General features: G+C 63.5%; 1 protein-coding gene across 2 annotated transcripts; it reads left to right on the top strand.

Moving 5' to 3' along the window:
* Nucleotides 1-11,993: 11,993 nt before the first annotated feature.
* LOC122908243 lies at nt 11,994-15,117 on the top strand. 2 transcript variants are annotated; one of them, XM_044250820.1, is made up of 4 exons: nt 11,994-12,486; nt 12,576-12,976; nt 13,191-13,351; nt 14,378-15,117. In XM_044250820.1, exons 2-4 carry the CDS (start codon nt 12,578-12,580, stop codon nt 14,730-14,732), a joined length of 915 nt encoding a protein of 304 aa, XP_044106755.1. In that variant the 5' UTR covers nt 11,994-12,486; nt 12,576-12,577; the 3' UTR covers nt 14,733-15,117. The 2 variants fall into 2 exon arrangements, 1 of the variants encoding a protein (XP_044106755.1); XR_006384940.1 differs by lacking the exon at nt 14,378-15,117 and having other exon boundaries at nt 13,132-13,773.
* The last annotated feature ends 741 nt before the right edge of the window (nt 15,118-15,858 follow it).

Here is a 15,858-nt window from a genome sequence, read left to right as displayed (position 1 = left end):
GTCCGACCCGAGGACCGCCCGCCACCCCGGCCTGCTGCGGGACCCGGTGCACAGGCCCCTGCCCCGAGCCCACTTCTCCGTGGGGTCCGTCCCCCTCTGATGATGCTCTCTCTCCGCTGCAATGAATGTCACCAACAACAAGGCCTTGGGGTCTTGGGAGAGAAGCAGGGGCAGAGCGGCCTTTCCACATCCTTATATGATGAAGCTCCTGGGCGGACTGCGTCACCGTGGCTTGGGGCTCAGCCCTGGGATCCTGTGACCCCGGCTTATTTTTAGACACTCTTAGCGGAACACCTGGGTTGGGCTCAAAAAATACATGTATTTTAATAGTTTGAAAATATAACTTTACAGCAACTCCCTCCCTGGGGAGACAATGCCCGGCAGGCTGTTTCCGGAGGCTAGCGGGCCTGGGTTTCCTCTTCACCCAGCCGTCCGGCCACCGTGCGGCCCGGGCTCTCTCCCGACGCGGCCCCCGCAGGACACACTGCGCTGAGCCACCTCTGCTTGCGGCCCTCCCTTCAGACAAGCAGGTGCTGGAAACGGGAGGCCAGGACCAGGTTTTCACCAACTTCTCCCTGCGAGGGCTGTGGTCCGACCCCCGGCGCTAGGCACGGGGACCGTGGGCAGCACTTGGTGACGAATGAGAGGGTGAGGCAGTGGGCTGTCCTCTAAGCCCTGCGCCGAGGCTGGCCCGCGTCAGTTGGCTGGTGTCCAGTGGGGCTCTGCCGTGGCTGGGGGCAGGTGGGCCGTGCTCGCTGCCCAGGCACAGAACTTGACCCCCAGCCCAGCTCCCTTGCCTGCTGTGTGGGACAGACCCGGGACGCGGGTGGGGAAAGCGCGGGAGGCCTTGCATCCTTGCACCTTTGGGCGGAGTCCCTGGCCCAGCATCCTTGGCACCACTGGCAGCTCGTGGGGACGCGGCCTCTCCGAGCAGCCTCTCTCTGTGGCTGGGTGGGGACCGGCGGCGCAGGGCAGGGGCTGCGGTCTCTGAAGGCTGCACCGGCGACCGCCAGGCCACGTGGCTTGTACTGGGGTGAGCTTGGGAGCCCAGCTCGGCCCCAGGGCCAGTCCCTGCTCCGCTGTCCCCAACCCCACGAGGCCCATCTAGACGCCCTCGGTCGAGAGCACGTGTCACGTCTAACACGCATGATGCGTTCCCTGTCTGTGGCTCCTGCTGTCGTAGGAGGCAATCCCAGGCGGCTGGGGGCCTGGGAGTGTCCCACGGGGCCCGGCACACCCACGTGCCCTGGATGAGTGAGTGCCCCGTGCAGTCCAGGAGAGATCCCACGAGGAGGAAGTGCCCTGTGGCTCCACACTGGGTGTGTCCGTGAACAAGGACCTCACCAGCGCGTGCGGCTGTCCGGACGGAGCGCTGGCAGCTTGGGGCCGTGTCTGGGGGTTCTGGACGCCCACCCTCCCCTCCGGCGCCCTGACTCGCTCTCCAGGCCTCTCGGCGATGCAACTGCCCTGAAAGCTTGGTGCTCCGACAATCAGCCTCCCTCCCTCCCTCCCTCCCTCCCTCACGTGCGCTCAATGCCTGGACCCTGTCCCTCTGTCCTTAGCCTCTACGGCAAGTGGAGATAATCAGAGGCTCCGCTCCCCTGTGCGTCCGTGGGGTCCAAGCCCCTCAGCTGAATTCATGCTGTTCTTTTGAGATGACGTTTTTAAAAATTTCTTTAAATGCAATTAATTAACACGCAGCGTATTATTAGTTCCAGAAAGAGAGGTCAGGGAGTCCCAGCTGCACACAACACCCAGTGCTGGTCCCATCACGTGCCCCCTTGAATGCCCGCCCCACCCCATCCCCCCACCCCACCCCCCATCCAGCAACCCTGTTTGTCTTCTATGATTAAGAGTCTCATGGTTTGTCTCTCTCTGCTTTTATCTTGTTTTATTTTTCCCTCCCTCCCTCTATGCTCCTCTGTTTTGTTTCTAAAATTCCACATACGAGTGAGATCATGTGATAATCCAGACGGCCAACAGACACGTGAGAAAGGGCTCCACGTCCCTCGGCATCAGGGAAATACCCGTCAGAACCGCAGTGAGATCCCACCTCACACGGGTCAGAACGGCTAAAATCAACACGTCAGGGAACGACAGATGCTGGCGAGGTGCGGAGAAAGGGGGGCCTCCTGCACGGCTGGCGGGAACACAAGCTGGCGCCGCCGCTCTGGAAAACAGCACGGAGTGTCCTCGGAAAGTTGGAAATAGAGCTGCCCTACGACCAGCCATCGCACTAACGGGTATTTACCCCAAAGATGCAGATGGAGTGACCCGAAGGGGCCCCTGCCCCCAGTGTTCACAGCAGCGACGCCCACGACAGCCGGACTGCGGGAAGAGCCCGGACGTCCGTCGGCAGATGCACAGACAGAGAGGACGGGCTTCGTCGACACAACGGAATGTGACTCGGCCATCAGAAAGGGACACGTCTTGGGCGCCTGGGTGGCTCAGTCGGTTAAGCCTCTGCCTTCGGCTCAGGTCATGATCTCAGGGTCCTGGGATCGAGTCCCGCATCGGGCTCTCTGCTCAGCGGGGAACCTGCTTCGCTTCCTCCTCTCTCTGCTGCCTCTCTGCCTACTTGTGATCTGTCCGTCAAATAAATAAATAAAATCTTTAAAAAAAGAAAAAAGAAAGGGAGACTTCCTGCCGTAGGAGATGCCCTTTTAACGGCTGCTTTGTAGCGAGAGCAGACACGGTCACGGCCTGTCCCCGAAGGAGCCCCTCAGCCCGCAGCTCCCTGGTCAGGGTCCCTGCCCGCCGTCCTCAAGCCAGGCATTCAGCAGGTGCTCAGCAAGGATCTCAGCGGGAGCTGAGTAGAGGCCAGCCTTGGTGAGCAGCTGGCCACGCAGGTGTCTGGCCTCTCCAGGACGACCACTACGGGGAGCACAGCGTGAGGAGCCCCGAGCCTCAGGCAGACCCCGCCCCTGCCAGCAGGGAGGTGGTCTGAGCTGGGGGATCCCTCCCCAAGCCCATGACGTGTCCCAGCAGGGCCATGGCGGGGATCGAGGGTCCCAGGCTATCCACCCACATGCCCCATGTTGGCTGGGGTCCCTGGGGTTCCCGGTGCCTTCTCACCTGCTTCTGTAGGAACATTCCGTGTGTTCTCTTCCATGGCCATGGGCTTGGGCTGTGGTGCTGGGCGGGCAGTTCTCTTACCTGCTCCTACCCGGCCGGTCTCCAGGGTGATGTCCTCCCCCGTACCATCTGCCCTGTGCGTCCCCTTGCCAGAGACGGCGTGACCAGGGAGCCTGCCAGCGGGTGGCTAAGGGGTACTAATGTGGGTTTTGGGAGTCGGCCTGGCACTGGACAGGAAAGGCTCAGATCCCAGGGCCGGATTCCCCCGAGTGCCAGGTCTCAGAGAGTCAGAGGACACCAGCTTTGCAGGTTTCCTCCAAGTCGGGGGCGACCTGCCGAGGGCTTGAGCGTCTGCTTGCTCAGGGGAGGAGAAGGCAGGGAGGAGCGGGAGGGGCCGGTTGTGGCTCAGGAGAAAAGTGCTGGGGTCATGGGCCAGGGCAGTCAGATTTGGAAGGACTGGGAGATCCAGCACCATGGTTTCTGACGGATGGCTGGGGAGTGGACGGAGGGAGGGCGGCGTGTGGGTATAGTGGTCCCAATGCGTTGTGGTTCCCACGGGCTGTGAAGGGGCTGTAGACCCCCGTGAACTCGGGGCCCCATGAACTGTGCCTCCCCTTGCCATGGGCTGTAGTCCCTGTGAGCTGTGGTCCCCCGTGACTATGGTCCCTCCAGAGTCCTCCCAGGGGCTTGGTCTGGACTGCGGCCTCGCTCGGTCCTTCAGGTCCCGGAGCCCAAGCCTCCCCAGAACAGGTCCCGTCTTGAGATGCATGGCACGGAGCTGGCACAGCCCTCGCCCCAGGGGTCTCCGAGAGGCCCACCCGAGAGGGCCTGCTCCGGCGACCAGCTCAAGGCAGAGCTAAGATTAGATGAAGCCAACCCCCAGAGATGCCCAGTGGCCGTGGCCGTCCTTGTGGGCTATCTCTGAATCATCCGCTTGCGTCAACCAAGCTGGCCTGCCCCCAGGAGCCAGGAGGCCACGCTGACCTTGAACGGTGGAAGGAGCAGGGCTGGTGTTGAAAGGGGCTCTGTCCTCCACGGGGTCTCGGTCCCAGAACAGCACACAGGGGCTTTGTTCTCCAGCCCGGGCCCCGGAAGACCGCTCCTTCTGCTGGGGACCCGGGGGGGCGTCCTGGGGGAAGGGACGGGACTCTACAGGCTGTGGCGCAGGCCGACAGGCCCCTCCCAAATTCACTGCCCGAGTGTCTGCTCTCTTCACCCTTGCCGAGAGCCCGGCCAGGGGCCATGCCCGTCTGACCCCTGCCACCGCCCGCCATGGGCTGCGCCAGGGCCTCAGCGCCCAGAACCCTCGGGGACAGCTGGGAGCACCGCCAGTAGCCTCCGTGCCCTGGGTGGGGGGACCAGCGTGCTGATTTCTCTCAGACACTCTTCTCCTGCCTGGACCTCAGCATTCCCTCATTTTTCTTTGAGACAAAACATTGTGCTTTGTGATGAACGTGATGTTAAAGCCCTGGGCCCTGCCCATCGGGTCCTCGAGATGCTACAGCGGCCACGTTCAGAGTCCCAGGACCCCCATGACCCAACCCCGTTCCCTGGCGCCCCACCCCTCCCCCCACACTGGTATGATTCAGAACCTTCGCCCCAAGACCGTCTCTGAAGACGCCCCCTGGGGCAGGAGCGCCCTGCCCTCGGACATGTCCTGGTCTCTCTCCTCCCGGCACCCCTCTCCGGCTCACTGGCAGTGGCCGGTTCTGCAAGTGTCCACCCGGAGCTCTCCTTGTCCTTGCCAGCTGGGCAGACAAACAGCCTTCAGACCCCGGGGCGCGGGTCGGCTCTTCCAGGAACCCCCCTGACTGCCAGGGGGAATGAACCTTCCCCCTCCAGGTGCAGCGGGAGACCCGGGGTTTAGGAGCCCAGCTCCGCTGCACCATTTTCACCCGAGGAGTGCGGCCCCACTGCGGGCAGGTGCTGTGCTGCGGGCCAAGGACGGCCTGTAGGGGCAGGGACACGTGGCTCTGTCCCCACGGAGCAACCCAGGGAGGGACTCCATTACGTACTGCAGGTGGGGGCAGGGCAGGGCCCGCTGGGAGACAGACGCCACGCATGACCAGGCGATGGGCAGCGGGAGGACGTCCAGGTGAGACCCGGGGGCAGGGGTCCAGGGGAAGAATGAGTGGGAGGGGCGACTGCACCCGCAAATGTCCTAAGGCAGGAAGGAGGGGCTGTGGGAAGAAGGAAGTCTGTGAAAGGCTGGAGAGGAGCCAGAGCAGACTGCGGGCCAGGGTCCCCCGAGACCCCGGCGTGTGTCCTCAGCAGGGCAGGGAGCCCCTGTGGAGACCTGATTGGGGGGGGCAAGAGAGTCTTGGGTCCCGGTTGGGGTGCTGCCAACGCCGGGGTGAGTGGGGTTTGGACCAGCGTGCTGGGAGGCCGAGCTCATAAGCAGAGCTGATGCCGGGCAGGGAGGCGGGGGTCGGCCCTCCTGGGGCCTCCGGCTCTGGAAGTCGGGAGCCTGGGTGAAGACGGGTTGTTCGTTTTATGCATATCCTGTGGGGTGTGTAGGGCGAGCTACCTTCAGAGCCTGGGCTCTGCACGGTCCAGGCTGGGGAGGGGTACAGGGAAACCCTTGACCCACAGGGAGGGGGTGAGGCATGAGGTCCTGGGTTCCCAGACATGCAGGAAACCCCCGGCCCCAAGTCTGGGCTTCTTTGTGAAATGAAGGTAATCCTGCTGGAGGTTCTGGTCCTTTCAGGGAGGTGTGATTACGCGAGGGAAAGTTTCTGAAAGCCCTGGGGCACGTGGGCTCAGGGCAGGAGGTGAACCCGTCTTCCACCGTCCCTGACCCCATGCACAGGCCTGGGAGCCCGGCACGGCCGCGGCAGGTTCTTTCTGTGTCTGGGGCACTGAGCCCACGGGATCTGCGTGTCTCTGAGCCGCCAGCTCAGCGAGGTTCCCTTCCAGGTGGGTGCTGGGCACAGACGGGGCAGGCAGTGCAGACCGCCGGTGGGGGCCAAAGTCACGGAGGGTCAAATGTGGGGGACAGGATGCAACTTCAGAGAACGGGAAATGAAGAAAACCATGTCTTGCCCAAATACAGAGACCCCTCGATACAAAGACCGTGGCAGCGTGGAGAGCTCAGGGAGGCATTTTGCTGCTAGAAGGCGGTCCTGATGGACAGGGGAAAATCGCTCGCTGACCCGGGGCTTTTCCAGCAGCGGAGAAGAACCATCTCATTGTCCGGACGCCAGGGCCTAGGAGATGTTTTCAGGTACAACTGGCCAAGTTATGGCTCGAGGGTCTTTGAAATGCAGAGTCCCCTTGGATGGGTGTAGACACCTCAGTCCGCGGGTCTCACTTCCAAGTTACGGGCCCAGCTCAGCAAGAACGAGCCGGGTGCCCCCAGCACAGCTCATTTTCCTAAACGTGTGTTGTTGGAGAGACGGTGGATGTTTTGGTTCCAAAACAACATGAGCCTTCCAGGCAGGAGGCAAAGTTGGGGGGTTTCCCGTGCGCCCCTCAGCGGCTCCCTCGTGACCACGGGCGCCGTGCACAGCCCCTTAGGGGTCCAGAGCCCCTGCGCCCGGGAGGACTCGGCAGCCCTCCCCTGAGGCCCCGCTGTCCCCTGCTGACCCCAGTGCCCCCGCCCTCACCCCCGGGAGGTCTGCCTGCACGAGCACAGATCTGCGTGACCGCACACGCCCCGCCCCACGCACCCCTGCGCACTCCCCCGCCCCGACCCCTGCCCTGGGCCGTCCTGCTGGCTGTGATCGCACTGTAGCCGGGGTTGCCGGCGCTGTGTATGGCCGAGGGGCGGTGGGCGCCGTGGGCCGGGGGTGGTGGGGGGGACTGGCTCGGGCCCTCGTGGGGAAGGGCCGGGGGTCTCAGGCTCGCCGCTCCTCCAGGTGAAGTGGCTCTTGCCCGGGTGGGTTTGCGCGCAGCTGGGGCTTCCCTCTCTGCCACAGACCCCAGGCACGCAGTCCTGCAGCCTGACGTTGGCTGCGTGTCCGGTTCTGTACGAGACCGCAGAGCGCTCTGCCGGGTGCCCGCCCCCCCCACGGCCTCCCACACCCCTCACGCCCCCCCACTCTCCCCATGTACTCCCACCCACATTCCCCATCCAGCCAGCCCCCCACATTCTTCCCCCCACGCTCCCCCTCATTCCTCCCCATGTCCCCATCCACCCACGACCCCCACCATGTTACCACCCCCACACCCCTCCAACTCCCCACCCGGCCGGCCTTGCGGAGGAGCCAGTTTTGGAGGTACGCGGGTCTCGGGCTTGCCAGGGCCTCTGTCCTGGGGGTGCCCGACGGGTCAAGAACCAGCTCCAGCTCCTCCAGCCACACCAGCACTTGCTCTGTGAGCTTTGGGGCCGCACCCAGGAGAGCATCTGCTTCTCACAGCCACACCCGGGGATAGGGGACACTCTCTGATGTCCTAGCGCCCAGCCTCGGGCACTGGGAACCTGGTCACGGGTGCTCCTGCCCCATGGCCCCTGCAGCCCTCCCCCGCCTCAGTGGGCTGCTTGGGGGCGTAGGAGGTGGTCTGGGAGTCCCTCCCCGGCTGGCACGGCAGGACCACCCCTCCAGGACCCTCCCCATCTTCCCTGTGGGCCTGTGCCCTCGGGTGTGCTCGCCTTCTGCAGGGCACCCTGCCCTGGCCTTGGCAGTTGGGGGACAGTCTCCAGCTGACCCTTCCTGCCACCCGGCGTGGGAACCCTCCCCCGGGGCTCAGGGCCTGCCTCAGGGCCTGACTCCAGACCTCAGGTGCTCTGATGGGCTCAGAAAGCTCCAACTTTGCAGGGTGTACAGCCTTTTCTGGTTATATGAGTGGGAGCCAAGCTTCCTCAGCCGGGCTGGCGGGTCCGCTGTGATCCCTTGGAGACCCTGACCCCGGCCACAGGGGCCCTACATGGCCCCGCAACGGCCAGAGGTCAGCTGGGAAGCCTTTTCTCCCCGTGCTCCAGTTTCTCCCGGCGCTCCCTGGGGGCACTGAGGGAGGTGGGGGGCACCCTGGGACCGAGGGCCACAGGGCTGGGGGAGGCGGGTCCATTCCAGGGACCGCATGGGGAAGCCCGGGCTCCGGCTAGGTCGGATACTTCACTGCGGTGCGAGGGTTCTGCCGCAGAGGCACGTCCCCTCGGCCCTCTCTTCAGAGTCCTCCCAAGGAGCCCACCGAGGAGGGCACGGCTGCAAGGGCAGGAGGAGGGAGGCGTCCCTGAGACCAGGTTCCCAGCGCCCAGTCTCCCCCAGCACGGTACCGGTCGGTCCTCCCTCCTCTGCTCAGTAGAAAGCGCTTGTCCAGGCGTCCACAGACCTTCAGGCTTCTTCCAGGCCCAAGCTCCAGAGGACAGGTCCACCTTCTCCCCAGCGCTGTCCCTGTGCCCGAAGGGGCCTGCTGGTGGACGCCGAGCACACCCATGCCCCTCTGTTCTCTTCTAAACAGGGGTGCCTGGGGGAACGTGTCCCCGAGGACTCGCCTCTGACCTTACTCTGCCCTGAGTGTCTGGTCACGACAAAGACCCAGGGAAGACAAGGCCACAGGGCACAGGGGAGGAGACACGCAGGCCAGACTCGGAGAAAACAACCTTTCTTTGAGAAAGAAGACCATCTCTTCCACAAATGGTGCTGGCAACACTGGACAGCCACATGCAGAAGAACGAAACTGGGCCATTTCCTTACCCCACACACAAAGATAACCTCAAAACGGGTGGAAGACCTCAGGGTGAGACAGGAATCCATCCAAATCCGAGAGGACACAGGCAGCAACCTCTTCGACCTCAGCCACAGCAACTTCTTCTTAGGAACATCGCCAAAGGCAAGGGAAGCACGGGCAGAAATGAGCTATTGGGACGTCATCAAGATCAAAAGCTTCTGCACAGAAAAGGAAACAGTCAACAAACCCAAAAGACAACTGACAGAATGGGAGAAGATATTTGCAAACGACATATCAGATAAATGGCTAGTGTCTAAAATCTTTAAAAAGCTTATCAAACTCAACACCCAAAGAACAAATAATCCAATCAAGAAATGGGCAGAGGACATGAACAGGCATTTCTGCCAAGAAGACATCCAGACGGCCAACAGACACGTGAGAAAGGGCTCCACGTCCCTCGGCATCAGGGAAATACACATCAGAACCGCAGTGAGATCCCACCTCACACGGGTCAGAACGGCTAAAATCAACACGTCAGGGAACGACAGGTGCTGGCGAGGTGCGGAGAAAGGGGGGCCTCCTGCACGGCTGGCGGGAACACAAGCTGGCGCCGCCGCTCTGGAAAACAGCACGGAGCGTCCTCGGAAAGTTGAGAATAGAGCTGCCGGTCCTGGGCTGAGACCGGGCCTAGTCGGGAGGCACACGGGGCCAACAGCGGCTCTCACCCCTGTCCCACTCCGACCCGGACTGGCCGTGCCCCTGGGCCGTGGCTGGAAGTGTCCCGAGGCCAGCGTCTCCTTCAGCGGTTCCCGCGGTCAGCGCAGGCCGGGCTCGAAACGAGGGTGCAGGGCGGGGTCCCGGCCGGCAGCTGGGCCAGTGGGTGCAGAGAAACGGAAGCAAAGTGCATGACACACAGGCCCCAGCTGCCTGGGCCTGAGCCAGCAGCTCGGGGTGCGGGTCAAGCGTCCATCCCCCTGTCCCCACCATCACAAGAGCTGGGTCCTGCACTCACGCAGCTCACGGGACCCCCGCCACACGGACGTGCTGGGAGGATCTGAGCGTCAGCCTGGGGCCCTGTGCCCCCCTCGTTGCCGCGGCCGGAGCTGCTGTCCTACAGCTGGGAGCCGCCCCACTTGTCTTCTCGGGACAGCTGGCCCCTGTCGGCCAGAGGTGTGGGGACCCGGGGTCAGAGGCAGGCCCCTCCTGGACGCGTCTCACGCTCGAGGTCCCCACTGGCCCTGCATTGGGCTGGAAAGGAGGAGCCCACTGGACTCTCAGGTGTCTGGGAGACTGCAAACCCGCCCAGCTCCTGGAGAAGTGTCCTTGGCCCCAGTGTTCTCTGCCTGCACGGCTACGGGGCCGACCGCTCCCGAAGCTGGTGAGCCCGCATTCCCTGGGACGCTGCGCCAGCACAAGCTTCGAGGAGCAGGGCAGAGCCCTTCCTGCGGAGACCAGCGATCCGTCCTGTGTCCCAGGGAATTCCGGGAGCTGGCGTGGGGCAGGCGGACAGCACCGCCTTCCATTTCTCTCTGCATCTCCCTCGTAACTAAAGAGCCTGCCCATCGTCCAATAGGACAGCGTCTTTGGGGAGCGTCCTGAGACCCATAACAGGCCTGACTCCCCGTGTTTGTTCACACGGTCAGCGGACGAGCATTGCCACGTCCTGCAAGCTGGGGCCCAGGCAGGCACAGACCCCGGCTCTTAGCACGGCTGACCCTGTGGACCCCAGGCCGAGGCCCTGACTCTCGCCCACACAGCTGAGCTTTCACCGGAAGAGGTCAGCCCCCCCCCCCCGCCAGGCCAGGCCCCACCCTGAGCTTCCCTCCTCCCCGCTGCCCTCCGGCCTCCTCTCCAGCCCCAGGCCCCAGGTTTGCCCTGGCTGTTCCCCCAGGAAGCAGGCCCCCCACCTCACCTCTGACGGCGTTGGCTTCTGGGGCTCCCCTGGGACCCCATGACGACCCACGTGGACTCCCACCCAGCACCCACTTTGTTTTGCCCTCCAGGAGGAGGGTTCAGGGACCCTCCGAGCGCCCGATGCTGCTGGGGGGGGGTCGGTCCAGATACGGTGATGGTGAACGACCAGCCCTTGGCGCGTGGGACGGAGGGCGGAGTTGGGGCGGCTTTACACACGATTGTAGCATGTGTCCTCTCTTCCCTCCTGAGAGCACGCGGATGGATTTCGCTGTCTCAGCGGCTCGGCCGTGGATTCCATAACACGGGGCCTCTGGTGGGTCCGATTTTCATGGAACCCACCGCAAACGCCGGCACCCGAGCCCTCCTCCAGAGCAGACCGTCATCAGCCTTCACTGTGCGAAGCGTTTCCGGGGATCCAGGGCTTCTTGGGTTGTATTTGGGAGCTGATGGCCTCGGAGAGAGTCGTGCGTGGGGCTGTGGTTGGGAAGTTGCGGCCCGAGCTCGCCACACCGCTGCCCTCCGTGGCCTGGCTTCGGTCTCGGCTTCTCCTTAGTCTTTGTGTCGGCTGCGCTGTTCTTTCCTCAGATCTTCAAGGTCCATGCGCACTTGTTGGACGGCTCATAAAATACCTCCCGCCGCAGGCGACGGCGTCCCCCAGCAGTGACAGGGAACAGCCCTTCCGGTTGGGAAGAGTCTGGTTCACCTTGCGCCCCTCCCCCGCCCCCCCTCGACCCCCTGTCGGGGCTTTGCTGCCATGAATTCCCAGGCTCTGACTCCCCACCGTGAGGGTCACCCTGTCTGTGCTGGTTCTGTCTCCTCAGCTCCCATTTTTGGCCTTGTCACCGGCCCGGGACAGTCCACACGAGCCAGAAAGTGTCTCAGATTTGCTGACGCACCCGAGCTCTTGTCTGCCCGGAGGCAGGAGGGAAGGATGCTCCGGGGGGGGGGGGGTCCAGAGGTTCTGGGGCCCCGGGGGTCCTGTCTGGGCTCCCTGGGCCGAGCCCCGCTCAGGCCAGGATGCTCACAAGCCCCCACGTCTCCTGCTGTTCTTCCGATTCAGAGCCTGGGTGGGCCCAGGGCGCACTGTGGTCCTGATAGGCTGTGTGACCCCCCAGGGTTCCTCCCTCAGACCCCGCGATGCTCTGTGACCCCGGGATTTCCTTGGCTGGCTTCAGTTAGCGGCTGACACAGCGCTCGGAAATGCCGGCTGGGGACCCGCAGCGTTCTCCAGTTGGAGATACGTGTCTGGCATCTCCTGGCCCTTTGCTTGCCTGGGCAGGGCCTCGACCCTCCCCGCGCCCGCCCCCAGCTCAGCACAGAGGAATGAGTCTGCGCCCGCGAGGGAAGATTCCGGGAAGCGGACAAGGGCCTCCTGGGGCAGGGTTTAGGGGGCGGGACCTCGGGGAAGGAGCCCACCGCCCTCGGGCCAGATCCCTGTTCTTCTGGGCATGTACAGCACTCAGGGCCCCTCTGGCCACGGGGTCCAGGGGGTTGGCTGTCTCCCCGTGGTCCTGTGGTCCCTGTGGTCTGGATTTGCGGCCGCACAGCTCCCTGCTCCTGCGGGTCTCTGCGAACCTGCCTGGGAAACACCCAGTTTGCTCCCTACACGCGGGCATGGGGACCCGTGGACGAGGCCTGGCTGGCCCAGGGGCTCACCTTGTCCCGTCCCCACACTTGGGGTGGTCCCCACAGGGGTGACGGGCACTTCCCCACGCCCCTCCCGGCAGTGATCTGCTCCCACCTCCTGCACTCAGTGAGGAACCCCTCCTGGGACACCAAGTGCCCTCGGTCAGCCTTGAAACCTGTGCCGTGTCACCTTGGTTTCTCGACAAATTGCCCGGAGAGCGGTGAGTCAGCCTGCCTACCCCGAGGCACAACGTTTAGAAGGTCTGTGGTTTTCGCACCTGGGAGGGGGGAGAGGAGAAATCTCCCAGGTGTTTTCATGGTTCCAAAAAAGGAGCGCTTCGTGGCCACAGGTATGTCTGGAAACCCTGGCACCCGCACAGCACTTCTCGTGGAATTCGCCGGGAGTGTTCGTGCGGACAGAGGCGGCGAGCCGCTCCCCTTCCCGGACGCTGCAGGAGAGTCGGGAGCCAGAGCAGAGCTGAGATCCGGGGCTGGCGCGGGGAGGGCGGAGACCCCTCGGGGAGACACACGCTGTCCAGAGCCGCCCCCGGGGCCACGGGAGTGCATGGCCCGCAGCCCAGCGGACGGGGCCGGTGACGTGACCCCGGACAACCCCCGGAGCTCCGGCGGCCCACGCTGCTGCGGCTGGCCCACGGCCGTGAGGACAGGACGGGGTGTGTTGGTGGCAGCAGGCCACCGAGTGGGCCGCACACACTCGAGGTGTATCCTAGACAAGCCCGCCCGGTGCTCGGTGAGTTCCGGGCCTCGACGCCCAGTTGCAGGGAGGCCCACGGGTTTTTACACGGCGGGGCCCCGTGGTCTGGTTCTAGGTGGCGGGCACGTCCACCGACGGGGGTGGGACCAGGCCAAGGAGACTTGCCGGCTCTTTTCTCATGATGCTTTTAGGGAAAAGCCCGTGTGTTCGTCGCTCCCACTCTCCGAGCTAATCGGCCTTCCTCACGCAGCGGTCCTCCACGGCCACAAGCCACCGGATCCGTGTCCTCACCAAAGAGCCTGTTTGCAAGAGCCCCGTGCACGTAAACACGTGGAGACCCGCCTCACGGTCCCACTTTGTTTTGGCTTCGAGAAGGGCTGCCGTGGCCAGCGATGAGCCCAGAGGCGTGAGGTGAGGTCCCCTGGGCCCTGGGAGGCCACACGGGAAGTGAGTGACCAGGCAGGGGCCTCCCCAGCCCGGGTGGCCCCGGGCCTCACCTGTCCAGCCTCCAGGCCCGCGAGCTGCTCCCTCTGCTGTGACAGCCTCCCAGGAGCCGCTGTGACAGCGGCTGAGGGACGGGGACGTCCGGGGGGAGGAGTGTCGTGCTATTGTGAGACCCTCCGAGCTGCCACAAGTTCTTATTTACAAACTAAAGAAGGGGGACAGTTAGGTGCCTTCCAGGTCGTTTACAGATGTTTAATCAGGTAACGGAACCACCAGAAAATTACTAAAATGCCCACTTTTCTCATACCCAATAATAACTAAAAAACCTGATAAGAAATCCTCCAAATTTGACATTTAAAATTATTAATTTCGGGGCACCTGGGCGGCTTAGTCGTTAGGCGTCTGCCTTCGGCCTGAGTCATGATCTCAGGGTCCTGGGAAGGAGCCCCGCGTCAGAGCTCAGCGGGGAGCCTGCTTGTGTTTCTTCTCTTGCTGTCAAATAAATAAAATCTTTAAAAAATAAAATAAAATAGAATGATCGATACCATCACGAGGAAAACCGTCTAGGGCTTTTACTAAAGATGGGGCCTGTGGTCTGGCTCCCTTTAAACGTTGGATCGGTAGACTTTTTTTTTTTTTTAAAGATTTTATTTATTTATTTATTTGACAAAGAGAGATCACAAGTAGGCAGAAGGGCAGGCAGAGAGGAGGAAGCAGGCTCCCTGCTGAGCAGAGAGCCCGATGCGGGGCTCGATCCCAGGACCCTGAGACCATGACCTGAGCCGAAGGCAGCGGCTTAACCCACTGAGCCACCCAGGCGCCCGGTAGACTTTTGTGGTCAGAGCAGGAGGGGAGTGGAGAGACTGAGCTCCCGAGACCCTGCACAGCCCTCACCCGCCGCGGTACCGTCTCCGTCTCACGGAAGCGTGGAGGGCTCACCCCTCCGTGAGAATGTGGACGCGTCATGGTAAACCAGGTCCTGGCTTCCCGCAGCTTCGCCCTCGAGCCCGACCTCTGCAGACGCGACCCACGTGTCCTGGTCTGCTTCCTGCGTGTTAGGTGGGAAGCCAGTGGGGCCTTCCGGAGACTCGGCCGTGGGGCTGGTCGTCCTTGCTACGCTTTCCCTTCTGAAAACATGACCCTGAAGGAGATGTTTCCGAGCTGGCCACGGCTCTGCGCGGCGGGCTCACGGCCACGGGCGCGACATCTGACCTGTTCCAGGTGTGCCGCGGACTTGCGGACGAGTCGCTCTGAGCGTTTTTTCCCTCGGAGGGAGAGCCCGGGCCCGAACCAGAGTCTTCGAGGCTCTACGCAGTTTCACGGGAACGTTCAGTCTTCCGGACTGTGATCCCTCCCGTGTGGACACACGCGCCGCGCCCGTCCTCCCGCAGACCGAGCTGTGGGTCCCCTCTCTTCTCAGAAGGCACGGGCTTTGTTCGGACAAACCCGGGCCGGCGGGGGCCGGTGTGTGACACACGGAGCTCAGGTCCGTGCACCGCTCACACCTGCCTCACCTGGGGTCCCGCTGCCTGAGGTCTCGGGCGGTCCCAGGACGGGAAAGGGAGAGGGGCAGGGGCAGAGGGAGGAAGCCGGAAAGTCGGGGATCTCCCTCTCATCCGGGCGAACCAACAGCCCCGTTACCCCTGGAAATTTCATTTTAGATCTTAAGACTTGGTGTTTTATACTAGTGTGAATACCAACATTATAACATGTGTAAAGTTTTCTAAATGGAATTTCCTATGTTGTTCTTGACATTCTTCGCCCCGCTGAAGCTCAGGCCGCTCACCGGGCGCGAGTGAACATTCTTCCGGAGCCTTTCCTTGCCCGGGTATCCGAGGCTGACACAGGAAACGTGTTTAGACACAGAAAGACTGTTTTACCCCTAATCGTCCCGGGCGTCGGAATGTTGGGAAACGGCCCCTCTCCTGGGGGCAGGCGCTTTCCTGCTCAGAGGGCCACGGGGTGTGACGCGGCTCAGACGCGGGAGGCTGGGGTCTGGTCCGGGGGTACGCCAGGGGCATCTCCCAGAGCTCGGCCACCGTGTGCTAGGCTCGCGGGGGGACCCGTGACCCGCCGGCACACAGGTGAGGGGACAGGCTCGGCGGAGCTCCCCCTGCCCCTCGACCAGGCCTGCGGGGCCGACACGCATCTCCGCGGGGGAGGAGGAGATGCGACGGGCGAGCCCTCCGGAGCCTGCGGCGTCGTCGCCCCGGACGCGAGCTGTTCACCTCTGACCCGTGCCCGGCCCGCACCCGAGACAAGGACGCACATGTTGATTAGCCGCACACGCGCTGCCCGCTCCAGCCCGGCCCGGCCCGGCCCCAGCGGCTCCCGGGCAGGCCCGGCCTCTCGCCTCAGGGACGTGTTTCTACCAAACCCTCCCCTACGATTCTGCGAACTTCACGACCAGCGTCGTGTGTGTGGGGAATCCAGACAGAGCCCCAGTGCACGCTGCCGGCCGACGCGACCTTCGA

This window comes from Neovison vison, chromosome 6, assembly GCF_020171115.1.
Source record: "Neovison vison isolate M4711 chromosome 6, ASM_NN_V1, whole genome shotgun sequence".
NCBI lineage: Eukaryota > Metazoa > Chordata > Mammalia > Carnivora > Mustelidae > Neogale > Neogale vison.
The sequence above is the reverse complement of the archived record's forward strand: the minus strand, read 5'-3'. Positions and strand labels throughout refer to the sequence as shown.

Excerpts from the sequence above, each read along its gene's own strand:
- LOC122908243 (XM_044250820.1), top strand. The coding sequence starts at position 12,578 with ATGTCTGGAAACCCTGGCACCCGCACAGCACTTCTCGTGGAATTCGCC. Across the intron at positions 12,977-13,190 it reads ACAAGCCCGCCCGGTGCTCG|CGGTCCTCCACGGCCACAAG; the intron begins GTGAGTTCCGGG and ends TTCCTCACGCAG. Across the intron at positions 13,352-14,377 it reads GATGAGCCCAGAGGCGTGAG|CTTCGCCCTCGAGCCCGACC; the intron begins GTGAGGTCCCCT and ends GGCTTCCCGCAG.